Here is a 12,344-nt window from a genome sequence, read left to right on the forward strand (position 1 = left end):
ATGCTAATTAGCATGTAATTTATTTTTTGGAACATGCTTTCCCATGAAAACTGTGACAACAATGTTGTTTTCTTAGAAAGCCCACAAATGGCCGGGCATGGTAGCCCACACTTGTAATCCTAGCACTCTGGGAGGCCAGGCGGGTGGACTATTTGAGCTCAGGAGTTCGAGACCAGCCTGAGCAAGAGCAACACCCCGTCTCTACTAAAAAAATAGAAAGAAATTAGCTGGACAACTAAAAGTATATATATATAAAATTAGCCGGGAAGGTTGGTGCATGCCTGTAGTCCCAGCTACTCAGGAGGCTGAGGCAGTAGGATCGCTTAAACCCAGGGGTTTGAGGTTGCTGTGAGCTAGGCTGATACCACGGCACTCTAGCCCAGGCAACAGAGTGAGACTCTGTCTCAAAAAAAAAAAAAAAGAAAGCCCACAAAAGCCATTTAACCCATAAAATTAGGTCTTAAGAATAGTAGAAACACTCTTAATTAGGTCAGCATCATCTCTTGTTTCGGTTACCGCAATAGGTTCGTGGTAAGTCTTTCTGCGTTCAGTCTTGCTTGTTGACTCTTTATACTGCAGTCAGGACCATCTTTCTAAAATGTGAATCTGATTTTTATCACTGTCTTGTTCAACACCTTTGAATGTTCATCATTGACCTCAGAATAAAATCCAAACACCTTAGAGGGGCATAGTCCTACAGACCCTCATCACCACATCAACCACATATTTTCCAGCTTTCCTTCTCATTCTTAGTGGCCGTATCATTTTAAAGTAGAAGTCTTCTAATTTGATAATTTATCCCCTAATTTTTATAGTTATCTCCTTCATATATACTTTTTTTTTTTTTTTGAGGCAGAGTCCTGCTCTGTCACCCTGGTTAGAGTGCCGTGGTGTCAGCCTAGCTCACAGCAACCTCAAACTCCTGGGCTCGAGCAATCTTCCTGCCTCAGCCTCCCAAGTAGCTGGGACTACAGCCATGTGCCACCATTCCTGGCTTATTTTTTCTATATATTTTTAGTTGTCCAGCTAATTTCTTTCTATTTTTTAGTAGAGACGGGGTCTTGCTCTTGCTCAGGCTGGTCTCAAACTCCTGACCTCAAGCAATCCTCCCGCCTCGACCTCCCAGAGTGCTAGGATTACAGGCATGAGCCACCGCCCGGCCTCATACCACATTCTTGAAATAGCTTCTGTATTTGTTTCACTCATTATGATAGTACTCTCTTCAAAACAGGTGCTGGCACCTTTTCATCCCTTATGCCTCGTGCCTACCTCTATCTGCATACGTATTACAATCCCTTCCTCTCTTCTCTCCTTCCTTTGATAAAGATTTGTTAAGTATCTACCGAATGCCAGCCACTCTGCTAGGTCCTCAGGATATAAAACAAGACACAGTCTCTGGCTTCATGGTGCTTATATTTCTGAGAGAAACAGACATTAAGTTAGTAAAAAAGAAACAGATTTCAGAGCAAAGAATATCAGCAGGGATAAGGAAGTTCATTTAATAATGATAAAGGGGTCATTTCATCAAGAGGTTATAATAATCCTAAATGTTTATGTACTGTTAGGTACAGAGCTTGGAAATATATGAAGACTGATAGAAATACAAAGAGAAATAGACAAATCCACAATTATAGTCAGAGATTTCAATATCCTTTTCTCAATGATTGCTATAACAAGCAAACAAAATCAGCGAGGAAATAGAAGACTTGAATAACACTATCAGCCAACTTGACCTAACTGACATTTATAGAACATCCAACAATAGCAGGGGCCAGGTGAGGTGGCTCACGCCTGTAATCCTACCACTCTGGGAGGCCAAGGTGGGTGGATCGTTTGAGCTCAGGAGTTCGAGAACAGCCTGAGCAAGAGCGAGACCCCGTCTCTACTAAAAATAGAAAGAAATTATATGGACAACTAAAAATATATAGAAAAAATTAGCTGGGCATGGTGGTGCATGCCTGTAGTCCCAGCTACTCGGGAGGCTGAGGCAGGAGGATTGCTTGAGCCCAGGAATTTGAGGTTGCTGTGAGCTAGGCTGATGCCACAGCACTCTAGCCCAGGCAACAGAGCAAGACTCTGTCTCAAAAAAACAAAACAAAAAAACAAATGTACACATAACATTTGCAAAACAGACCATATTCTGGCCCATAAAACAAGGGTCAATAAACTGAAAAAGATTCAAGTCATACAAAGTATATTCTCTGACCCCAGTGGAATTAAATAAAAAATTAATACCAGAAAGATATCTGGAGGATCCCCAAATATTTAGAAACTAAGTAACATATTCCTAAATAACCCATGGATCAAAGAAGAAATCAGAAGGGAAAGTAGAAAGTATTTTGAAATGAATGAAAATGAAAATGCAACCTATCAAAATATGTGGGATGTCACTAAAGCAGTACCTAGGGAGAAATTTATAGTACTAAATGCCTATATTAGAAAAGAAGAAAGGTCTCAAATCAATGATCACAGCTTCTACCTTAAGAAACAAGAAAAATCAGCCTAAGCAAGAGCAAGACCTTGTCTCTATAAAAAATACAAAAATTAGTCTGGTGTGGTGGTACATGCCTGTAGTCCCAGCTACTCGGGAGGCTAAGGCAGGAGGATCACTTGAGCCCAGGAGTTTTGAGGTTGCAATGAGCTACCGAGCGACAGAGCAAGAGACCCTGTCTGAAAAAGAAAGAAAGAAAATGAAAAAGATAAACTCAAAGTAAGCAGAATACATTTTCTCCCAGTATTCACACTTGTGTAGTCCCCTTTCACATTGTACCACAGGTGGTCTGTGTGACCAGTAGAATATGGCAGAAGTAATAGTATGTCACTTTCTAGATTAGGTTATAAAAGACACCGTGGCTTCCATCTCAAAAATTCTCTCAGATCACTTGCTCTGGGGAAGCCATATCATGAGCAGCCTTATGGGGAGGCCTCTGTGATGACGAACTGAATCCTCCTGCCAATAGCCAAGTGAGTGTGCTTGGAAGCAAATACTCAAGCCGCTTCAGACTGCAACTCCAGCTGACAGCTTCACTGCAACCTCAGGAGAGATCCTGAGCCAGAAACACCCAGTGAAGCCACTCCTGGATTCCTGACTCTCAGACACTGTGAGATGATTGAGATTATAAATTTTGTTTTGTTGCTGTTTTTTTAGAGACAGGGTCTCACTCTGTCGCCCAGGCTGGAGTACAGTGGCGTGATCATAGCTCACTGCAACCTTGAACTCCTAGGCTCAAGCAATTCTCCTGCCTCAGCCTCCTGAGTAGCTAGGACTACAGGCACGTGCCACCATGCCTGGCTAATTTTTAAAATATTTTTTGTAGAGACGGGGTCTTGCTATGTTGCCTGGGCTGCTCTGGCCTGAAGCAGGCCTTGCACTTCAGCCTCCCAAAGTGCTGAGATTACAGGCCTGAGCCACAGTGCCTGGCCAGTGTTTGTTGTTTTAAGCTGTTTTGTTTTGGGGTAATGTGTAACACAGAAAGAGATAACTAATATACCTAGGGAGTGAAATTAGATACAGAAGAGTACAGTACCGAGACCTGGGGCACTCTAATACAGAGAGGCTAGAAAGGGGAAGAGGAGCTAGCAAATAAAGCAGAGAAAGAGGAAAATCAAGAGGCTCTGGTACTTGGAAGCCAAGAGGAGAAAGTGCTTCAAGGAGAGAATAAAAACTATGTCAAATGCCATTGCAAGGTTGGGAAAATTTAGACTGAAGCTTGATGAATGATTTGCCAAATTGAGATCTTTGGAGACTTTGGCAACAGTAATTTCAGTGCCATGTGGGGATAATAGACTGGTTGAAGTGCACTGAGGAGAGCAAGTGCAAAGGCAACCTTTTTAAGGAGTTTTGCTCAAAAAGAGGGCAAAGAAATGGTATGGTAGCTAGAGGGAGATGTCCCGTGAAGATTTTTAAAATATGAGGATCTGCATATTTGGTTGGTGATGGAAATAATCCTCTTTGGTTGGTTATGTAAAATAGAGAAGATACTTGAATGGGTAGTGGCCTTGAAAAGGCAGAAAGGAATGTGATCCCATTCACAGCAGGAGGACTGGCTTTAGATAGGAAGAAAGGATCTCATCCATTGTTAATAAGGGAAAGGTAGAGAATATGGATATAGATACAGGAAGTTGGTTGGGTAGTGCGAAAATAAGGTGATTCTCATTTAATTGCTTCTCCTTTTCTCAGTGAAATAAGAAATGAGGCTGTCTGCTGAAAGTGAGAAGTGGGGAGGGAAGTTTTGGAGAGGGGAAGATGCGCTGAATGAATAAGTGGAAGAGCTATGTCTAGCCACTTAACCATCATTTCAAATTTTGTTTCTCTGAGTAAATGTGTTCTTAGACACACGAAGGAACCTAGAACACATTCTTATTCCTCATCAGGTGTGTGTGTGTGTGTGTGTGTGTGTGTGTATAAAGGGGAATGAAAGCATGGGGGTAGTAATTTCCATCTACCAGAAGAATGTTAATTCTGCCTGAATGAGACAACTGCTTTAGGACTGTTAACCTTTAAGAACTCTGAATGAAGGGGCAAGAATAGCTGCTTCCCCCAAACACAGTGGGGACAACTTCAAACTCAAAGTCCCTTGCTCCCCATTACTGAATATGGGTTCATTTGCTTGTAAGCTAGGTGCTCATAAATCAAGAGCTACCTATATTTTAATACAGTTTCTCTAGGTCATAAAAGATAAAGAAATAAAATGAAGTCATAGCAAATGAAAAGAACACTTTTGAAGAGAAAGTTGATCATAGCTTTGCATTATTGTTTTTTAATCTTCAGCAGATTTTATTATCTAGGTCTTAGGGAAAGTTAGAATATGTGAAAGTGGAGAAGAAAAATCTGCACAGGAGAGAAGAAAGGAATTTAGCAACCATGGATTAGATTTTGATTGCCTTCAACAGACATTTCTGTTTTCTGTGTGTTTAGCCAAGTACTGACAGTAAAATTGTGAGTTTATTCACTCATACCCTACCCCAAGTGGGAATGGTCACTCAAATGGATGTAGTCTAAAGGCAAATTATATTAGCCTATGCTTCTCTATGATAATATGTTGCACAATTAAACTAACTGTTGTGTATATGTTAGTTCATTATGGAAACCAACCCATTTGCAGATGGGCTTTGTAAGAACTATTTGTTACATTGTTTCTGAGACCTGTTTAGAGCCATTCTAAACTATCTGAAGCATCAAAACACTTTGAAAGGAGGCTACTGGTAATATAAATATCATGTTACTACTTCTTACAAACAAGGATACATGAAAAAAAGAATTCATTAGTAGATAGTTGTAATCCTTTCAGAACTTTGACAGGCAAAGTTGAAGCCTCTGCAGAGGTAAAAAGTTGATATCGGGTAGCTAACATATTGAGGTTTACTGTACTCTAGGCACTGTGCTAGTCCTTTGTACACATTACCTCACCTAATCTTTCCAAGACCCCTGTGAAATCGGTTCCTATTCCCACTTTATACCTGAGGAAACTAAGGCTCAGAAGGGAAAACAACGTGCCCAGAGCTACTCAGGTGGAACCTGGCTTTAAACCTGAGTCTGACTCTGAACCCTCCATTTTTTCTACCATGCTAACTTGTTCTCACTAAAAACCCTGTCAGTGACCTTTATTATAGGACGCATTGTGCCTGTGGTTGGGGGTTGGGAAGAGGTGCTCCCGAGTCAGCAGCATGGGCTCACTAAAACCAAGTTATGTACTTCCCTTCTGGTTCTGGTGGGTTGGTGAACTGGCTTGCAGTAGCAGACCAACCTTCCTGCCAAGAACACCTGGAAAAGCAGGATGGATTTAAAAAAAAAAAAATCTGTTTGAAGGCATTGAAAAATACCAAGTAGCCAGGAGTCGAGGGGCCAAGTTCCCAGAGAGGAAAGTGAGACTAACAGTCTGAGCTGCTTTCTCCTTGACACACTTATCAATTTGTAAGTGGCACAGGTTGAGAGGCAGAGAAATGAAACAGAAATTGGCTGGTAAGCAGCTTAGGAGCTAAGCAGAGCTATTGTCAGCCTCAGGGTGCTGGGGAAATAAAAATTGAGTGCAGGACCAACCAAAGTGCTAAAGGACTTGGCTTCAACTGGGACCTCTAAAGGACTATACTCTAGGAGTAAGGGTAGACCAGATACAGGCCAGTCTTACAAAGACTGAATCCAGCTTCTAATTAGCTCAATCCCTAAATAAAGTGATGTGATTATATTCTAATTGCTTGCTAGAAGCTTAAAGAAATGTTTTCTGGAAGAAAAATAAGTGCCTAGAGTACAGTAAACCTCAATATGTTAGCTACCCGATATCAACTTTTTACCTCTGCAGAGGCTTCAACTTTGCCTTTCAAAGTTCTGAAAGGATTACAATATTTACTAATGAATTCTTTTTTTCATGCATCCTTGTTTGTAAGAAGTAGTAACATGATACTTATATTACCAGTAGCCTCCTTTCAAAGTGTTTTGATGCTTCAGATAGTTTAGAATGGCTCTAAACAGGTCTCAGAAATAATATAACAAATAGTTCTTACAAACATCCAGAGCCTTTATACTTTTTCATACATGACATTCATGATGAATGTCCATCATTCAGTCAAAAATTAGCAAGCAAAATAAGACAGAAAAAAAAGCAATAAACAGATTCACAGGTGATTTATATGTTGGAGTTATCAAAAACATGGACTTTAAAATAACTGTGACCAATGAGTAATATGTTACCTAGGTGTGGTGTTACACACCTGTAATTCCAGCTATTCGGGAGGCTGAGGCAGGAAGATCACTTGAGGCCAGAAGTTGGAGACCAGCCTGGGCAACATATTGAGACCCTGTCTCTTAAAAAAAAAAAAAGTGATTAATATGTTCAAATAATATTCACTTGAATAGCCTAAAAAAAAAAGCTCAAAAAATAGATGAAAAGATAGAGAATTTCACCAGAGAACTAGAATATAGAAAAATGAATCAAATGGAAATTCTAGAACTGGAAAACATAATAAATTAAGAATGCAGATGAATTTAGCAGATTATACAAAGCTAAAGAGAAGATAAGGCCTGTAGAAAATACACACAAAGCTAAAGGAAGGGCCGGGCATTGTGGCTCACGCCTATAATCATAGCACTCTGGAAGGCTGAGGTGGGTGGATCCTTTGGGCTCAGGAGTTCAAGACCAGCCTGAGCAAGAGCGAGACCCCATCTCTACTAAAAATAGAAATAAATTATCTGGACAACTAAAAGTATATATATATAAACTTAGCTGGGCATGGTGGCGCATGCCTATAGTTCCAGCTACTTGGGAGGCTAAGGCAGAAGGATCGCTTGAGCCCAGGAGTTTGAGGTTGCTGTGAGCGAGGCTGATGCCACGGCACTCTAGCCCAGGCAATAGAGTGAGACTCTGTCTTAAAAAAAAAAAAAAAAGCTAAAGGAAGGTAAGATCTATAGAAAATAACTAGACTGGAACTTGGAGAGAAAAGGATGGAAAACACAGAAAAAGCCATAAGAGATCTATATGACATGGTAGAAGGTCTGACATACATAGCAGTGGAATTTCAGAATGGGAGAAAAGACAGAATGAGGCAGAACCAGTATTTTGAAGACATAGTGGTTGAAAAGTGTTTCAAAATTTATTAAAGATTTTAATTCAAGAAGCTCTATAAACCCAGGCAGGATAAATTCAAAGAAAAGCATATATAACTTTGAACATAAACTCAAAATAAAACTTCTCAAAACCAAAGAAAAAGATTAAAAACAGCCAATGGGGGGGTAATTATCTTTAAAGAACAGTAAGATGGAAACTAATTTCTCAACAGAAATGGTAGAATCCAGAAGACAGTTGAAAGTTATCTTTACAGTATTGAAAGAAAACATCTGCCAACACAGAATTCTATACTAAGGGAAAATATCTTTCAGAAATGAAGGCATGACCACACAGAGGGTCTACAGAAGAAAATACAAAAGAGAGGGCAAAAGAAAAAAATAGAAATGAAGGCAAAGCCAAGTATGGTGTCTCATGCCTCCAATCTTCGCTACTCCAGAGGCTGGAGCCTGAGCATTGCTTGAGCTCCGGGGGTTTGAGACCAGCCTGGGCAACATTAGTACTTGTTTTACAAAGAAAAAAATAAGGCAAAGTAAAAACATTTCCAGGTAATAAAAATTGATAGACTGTGTTGCCAGCACACCTACATTGTAAAAAAATACAAAAAGTCCAAACGATTATTATCCTCAATAGCATCATAGAATTTAGAAAGGAATAAATAACAGTGGAAAAGAAAATATATGGGTAATTCCACATGAGTATGATTGTGTAAAATAATAATGTCTTATGGATTTAAAATATATGTAGAATTGAAATTATAGCAATAACAAAAGTCTGGGGCAAATTATATGGAGTTAAATGTTCAAAGATTTTTTTTGAGACAAAGTCTTACTCTGTTGCTCCAGGTAGAGTGCACTGGTATCACCGTAGTTCACTGCAACCTCAAACTCCTGGGCTCAAGTGATCTTCCTGCCTCAGCCTCCCTAGTAGCTGAGACAACAGACATGCACCACCATGCCCAGCTAATTTTTCTATTTTTTTTTAGTAGAGATGGGGTCTTGTTCTTGCTCAGGCTGGTCTTGAACTCCTCAGCTCAAACAATCCTCCTGCCTTGGCCTCCCAGCGTACTAGGATTACACGCATGAGCCACCACACCCAGCCTCAAAGATCTTTATATTATCTAGGAAGTGGTAAAAGTAATCATTTATTTTATACTCTAATTAAAGTCAAGGATGTATGTAATGTAAACTGGAGGTTAACCACTAAAAGCATAGTGAGTAAATGTATAACCAACAAGTTAGTTGAGGGGAAACTGGAATAATAAAAATAATACAGAAGAATGCAAGAAAGGAGAAAAAAATGGAACAAATGGAAAATTAAATAGATAGTAAACTTAAATGCAAATGTATCAGTTAACTGTATTTTGGTTATCTTAGATTGGGTTAGAGAAAAATAATTATGTATTGCTTTTAAGAAACATACGTCTTCCATAGAAGGACACAGAAAGGTGGAAAGTAAAAAGACAGAAAAAACTATATTATGCAAACATTAGCCCAAAGAGGTTGCTGTGGCTACACTAATATCACATAAATAAGACTTTAAGGCAAGAAACCTTACTAGAGATGAAGATTATCTTATAATGATAAAACATCACTCCACCCAGGAGATGCAGTATTTGTACGTGGAAATGCATCTAACTACATAGCTTCAAAATATATAGTACAAAAATGATATAACTAAAAGAAGAAATAGATAAACCCACAGTCATAGTGGGAGATTTTTAACATAGCTCTCTCAGTGATAGAACAAACAGACCAAGAAAATCAATACGATACAAAAGATTTGAACAGATCATTAGTAAACTCAACCTAAACGTCATATATAGAATGATGTACTCATAAATGTTAGTATGGACATTCTTTTCAAGTGTGCATGGAGCATTTACCAAAATTGACCATATGGTGGACTATAAAGTAAGTCACAACACATTTTAAATGATTGAAATCATATAGTGTATTTTCTGTGACCACAGTAGAGTTAAGATAGAAACCAATTATAAAAATATATAATAAAAAGAGGCGGGCCTTGTGGCTCACGCCTATAATCCCAGCATTTTGGGAGGCTGAGGGAGAAGGATTGCTTGAGGCTGAGAGTTTGAGAGCAGCATGGGCAACAGCGAGACCCTTTTTCTACAAAGAAAATTTTTTGAAAATTAGTCAGATGTGGCTTGCGCACTTGTAGTCCTAGTGACTTGGGAGGCTAAAGTGCCAGGATCCCTTGAGCCCAGGGGTTATAGGTTATGGGGAGCTATGATGGCATCACTGTGCTCCAGCCTGGGCAACCGAGCAAGGTCTTATCTCTAAAAAAAACCAAAAAACCAAACAAACAAAATGTATAAATATATATGTATATAAATAAAGAAAACTTTCAAATATTTGGAAATTAAACATTGTACTTTTTTTTTTTTTTTTTTTTGAGACAAGGCCTCATTCTGCCCTGGCTAGAGTGCAGTGGTGTCGTCATAGCTCATAGCAACCTCAAACTCCTGGGCTCAAGCGATCCTCCTGCCTCGGCCTCTCGAGTCGCTGGGACTACAGGTTCGCTCCACCATACCTGGCTAATTTTTTCTATTTTTAGTAGAGATGGTGTCCTGCTCTTGCTCAGACTGGTCTCAAACTCTTGAGCTCAAGTGATCCTCCCGCCTTGGCCTCCTAGAATGCTATAAACATTGTACATTTTTAAAGTAGTCTCAATTAAAGACGAAATGTCAGTGGAAATTAGAATATATTTTCAAAGTTTTATTAACAACTTTATGTCAATAACCTTGAAAATTTAGATGAAATGGACAGATTCCTAGAAAAAGACAACTTATCTAAACTGACAAAGAAAAATCAGCAAATCGGAATAGTGTTTGATCTATGAAAGAAATTGAACCTATAATTTAAAATCTCTCAAACAAACCCAGGCCAAGATGGCTTCACAGCAAGTGAATATTCCCAAATCTTTGAGGAAGAAATAAACTTATCAGAGAACAGAAGAAGGGAAAACATTTCCCAGTTTATTTTATGAGTTCAGCAATCTTGGTCCACTATGGAGTTCCTCTTGGCTATCATATACGTCTTAGAACTAAAATTCACTTCATACCTTTAGGGTGTTAACAGTTCTTCAAAAGATACACAATGTGTCAGATTTTGTTCATTCCCTTAACTCAAAGTACAATCCTAGTGGCACAAAATGATCCAGTGATACCAAATCATTCTCTCTCATATACACACTGGCCAACTAGCACAGAACAGTTTTCTAGGAAAGAAAAAGATTTTTGCGATAGAATAGTTTTCCCCCTATCTCTTACTCTGGAAACTAATAATAGTAAGATTTAACTTAACTTTTTTTTGTGTTTGTTTTTCTCCTGCAGACTCCATTAATAATATACCTCTTTCATTTCCTAATTGACTATGCTGAATTGGTATTTATGGTAAGTAACCTTCCACATAAAATCGATATGTATCTTTATTTTATTTTATTTTTTTAAAGTCAGTCAAATTTAGCAGTGGGAGGTTGAATACCAACTTTAGTGACGCTAATGTTAATAAGTTTTGATAACCCACTACCATTGGACCAGTTGATATGTATCTATTTTTAAATTTTAGTTCGTTGTCTTCTTTTTTTCCTTTTTTGAGATAGAGGTCTTGCTATGTTGCCCAAGCTGGCTCTGAACTCCTGGGCTTAAGCAACCCTCCTGCCTCAGCCTCCCTAGTACCTGAGACTATAGGCACACACCACCATGCTGACTTGTCTTCTTGTTTTTAAGGAAAAAATCTGTCTTAGTACCTCAGGAGGTACTTTCAGAAAATAAAAGTAAAAACTTAGGTCTTTCATTTGAATTCATGGAACTGTGGCAGTATTATGGAAGTGTGAGGAATAATCTCTAATGTCTGACCAGTTTCAATTCCTTATTCTTTTTAGAATTTGGTTTCTGGACTATACAGTCTTGAATTTTCTAGCTCCAAGATTCCATGATTGGCTTTAATTGTAGTGCTGGTGTGGAAGGCATCCTGAATTTCCTAAGCATTCTGCTAAGAGAATATGTGAGTCATTATGGAAGAGGACACAGGACTGATGAGACTTTTAGGGGGCAAGAACCTTCAAAATTGAGATGACAGGCCTGTGTTTTGAGAGCATAGCAATTTGAAACACTTGTCTAGGGTTGAAAATTTGGGTCAAGAAATACCTAGGAAGTCCACTAAGTCCACTAAGGTCTTTCTTAGTAATTATAATGGCTGCTATTTATTGAGGACTTACTATGTGCACTTGGCATTCATCAGGCCTGCATAGCATTCGGTATTATTCCCATTTTACAGCAAATGTAAGTAGCTTGCAATTCTAGAGCAGATGTGGGACACCAAACTGAAGTGAGCCTAGATGGGGTTCCGATCCTCAGGGTTTTTCATTCAGACCTCCTGAATGGGCCTTATCTTTGGGAGTCGAAGTGAGGGTTGGACTTCTGCCTGACTGTAAGAGTTCAGTACTGGCGGTCCACCACCATCTCAAAACTCTAGGCCCTGGCAACATTCCATTACTCTTACACTAATTGAGTTCTATTTCCTATTATTTCTTTTTCTCTTGACAGACAACTGATGTACTCACTGCTATTGCCCTGTATTTTGCAATCCAGGACTTCAATAAAGTTGTGGTAAGTAGTTAGTAGGTGGGACACAGTTTGTGGAATTTGGTAACCTGCTGGTTTTTGTTATTTACAAAGAATCAAAGGTCTTATACTCAAGGATCCAACTGCTTTAAAATGCTAAGAAGTGGGTGTGAAACTTCTGGCCTCTTCAGCCAGCC

The 12,344-nt window shown here is 39.0% G+C and overlaps 1 protein-coding gene across 2 annotated transcripts in view; it reads left to right on the top strand.

Moving 5' to 3' along the window:
• Positions 1-12,344, top strand: part of PIGU (phosphatidylinositol glycan anchor biosynthesis class U) — an 81,358-nt gene that overhangs the window by 11,440 nt on the left and 57,574 nt on the right. For both annotated transcript variants that reach the window (XM_045528771.1, XM_045528772.1), the window contains exons 3-4: positions 10,915-10,974; positions 12,130-12,192. In XM_045528771.1, coding sequence (XP_045384727.1) covers positions 10,915-10,974; positions 12,130-12,192 — 123 coding nt within the window. The remainder of the gene's footprint in view (positions 1-10,914; positions 10,975-12,129; positions 12,193-12,344) is intronic.

This window comes from Lemur catta, chromosome 17 (genome assembly GCF_020740605.2).
Source record: "Lemur catta isolate mLemCat1 chromosome 17, mLemCat1.pri, whole genome shotgun sequence".
In the NCBI taxonomy this organism is placed as follows: domain Eukaryota; kingdom Metazoa; phylum Chordata; class Mammalia; order Primates; family Lemuridae; genus Lemur; species Lemur catta.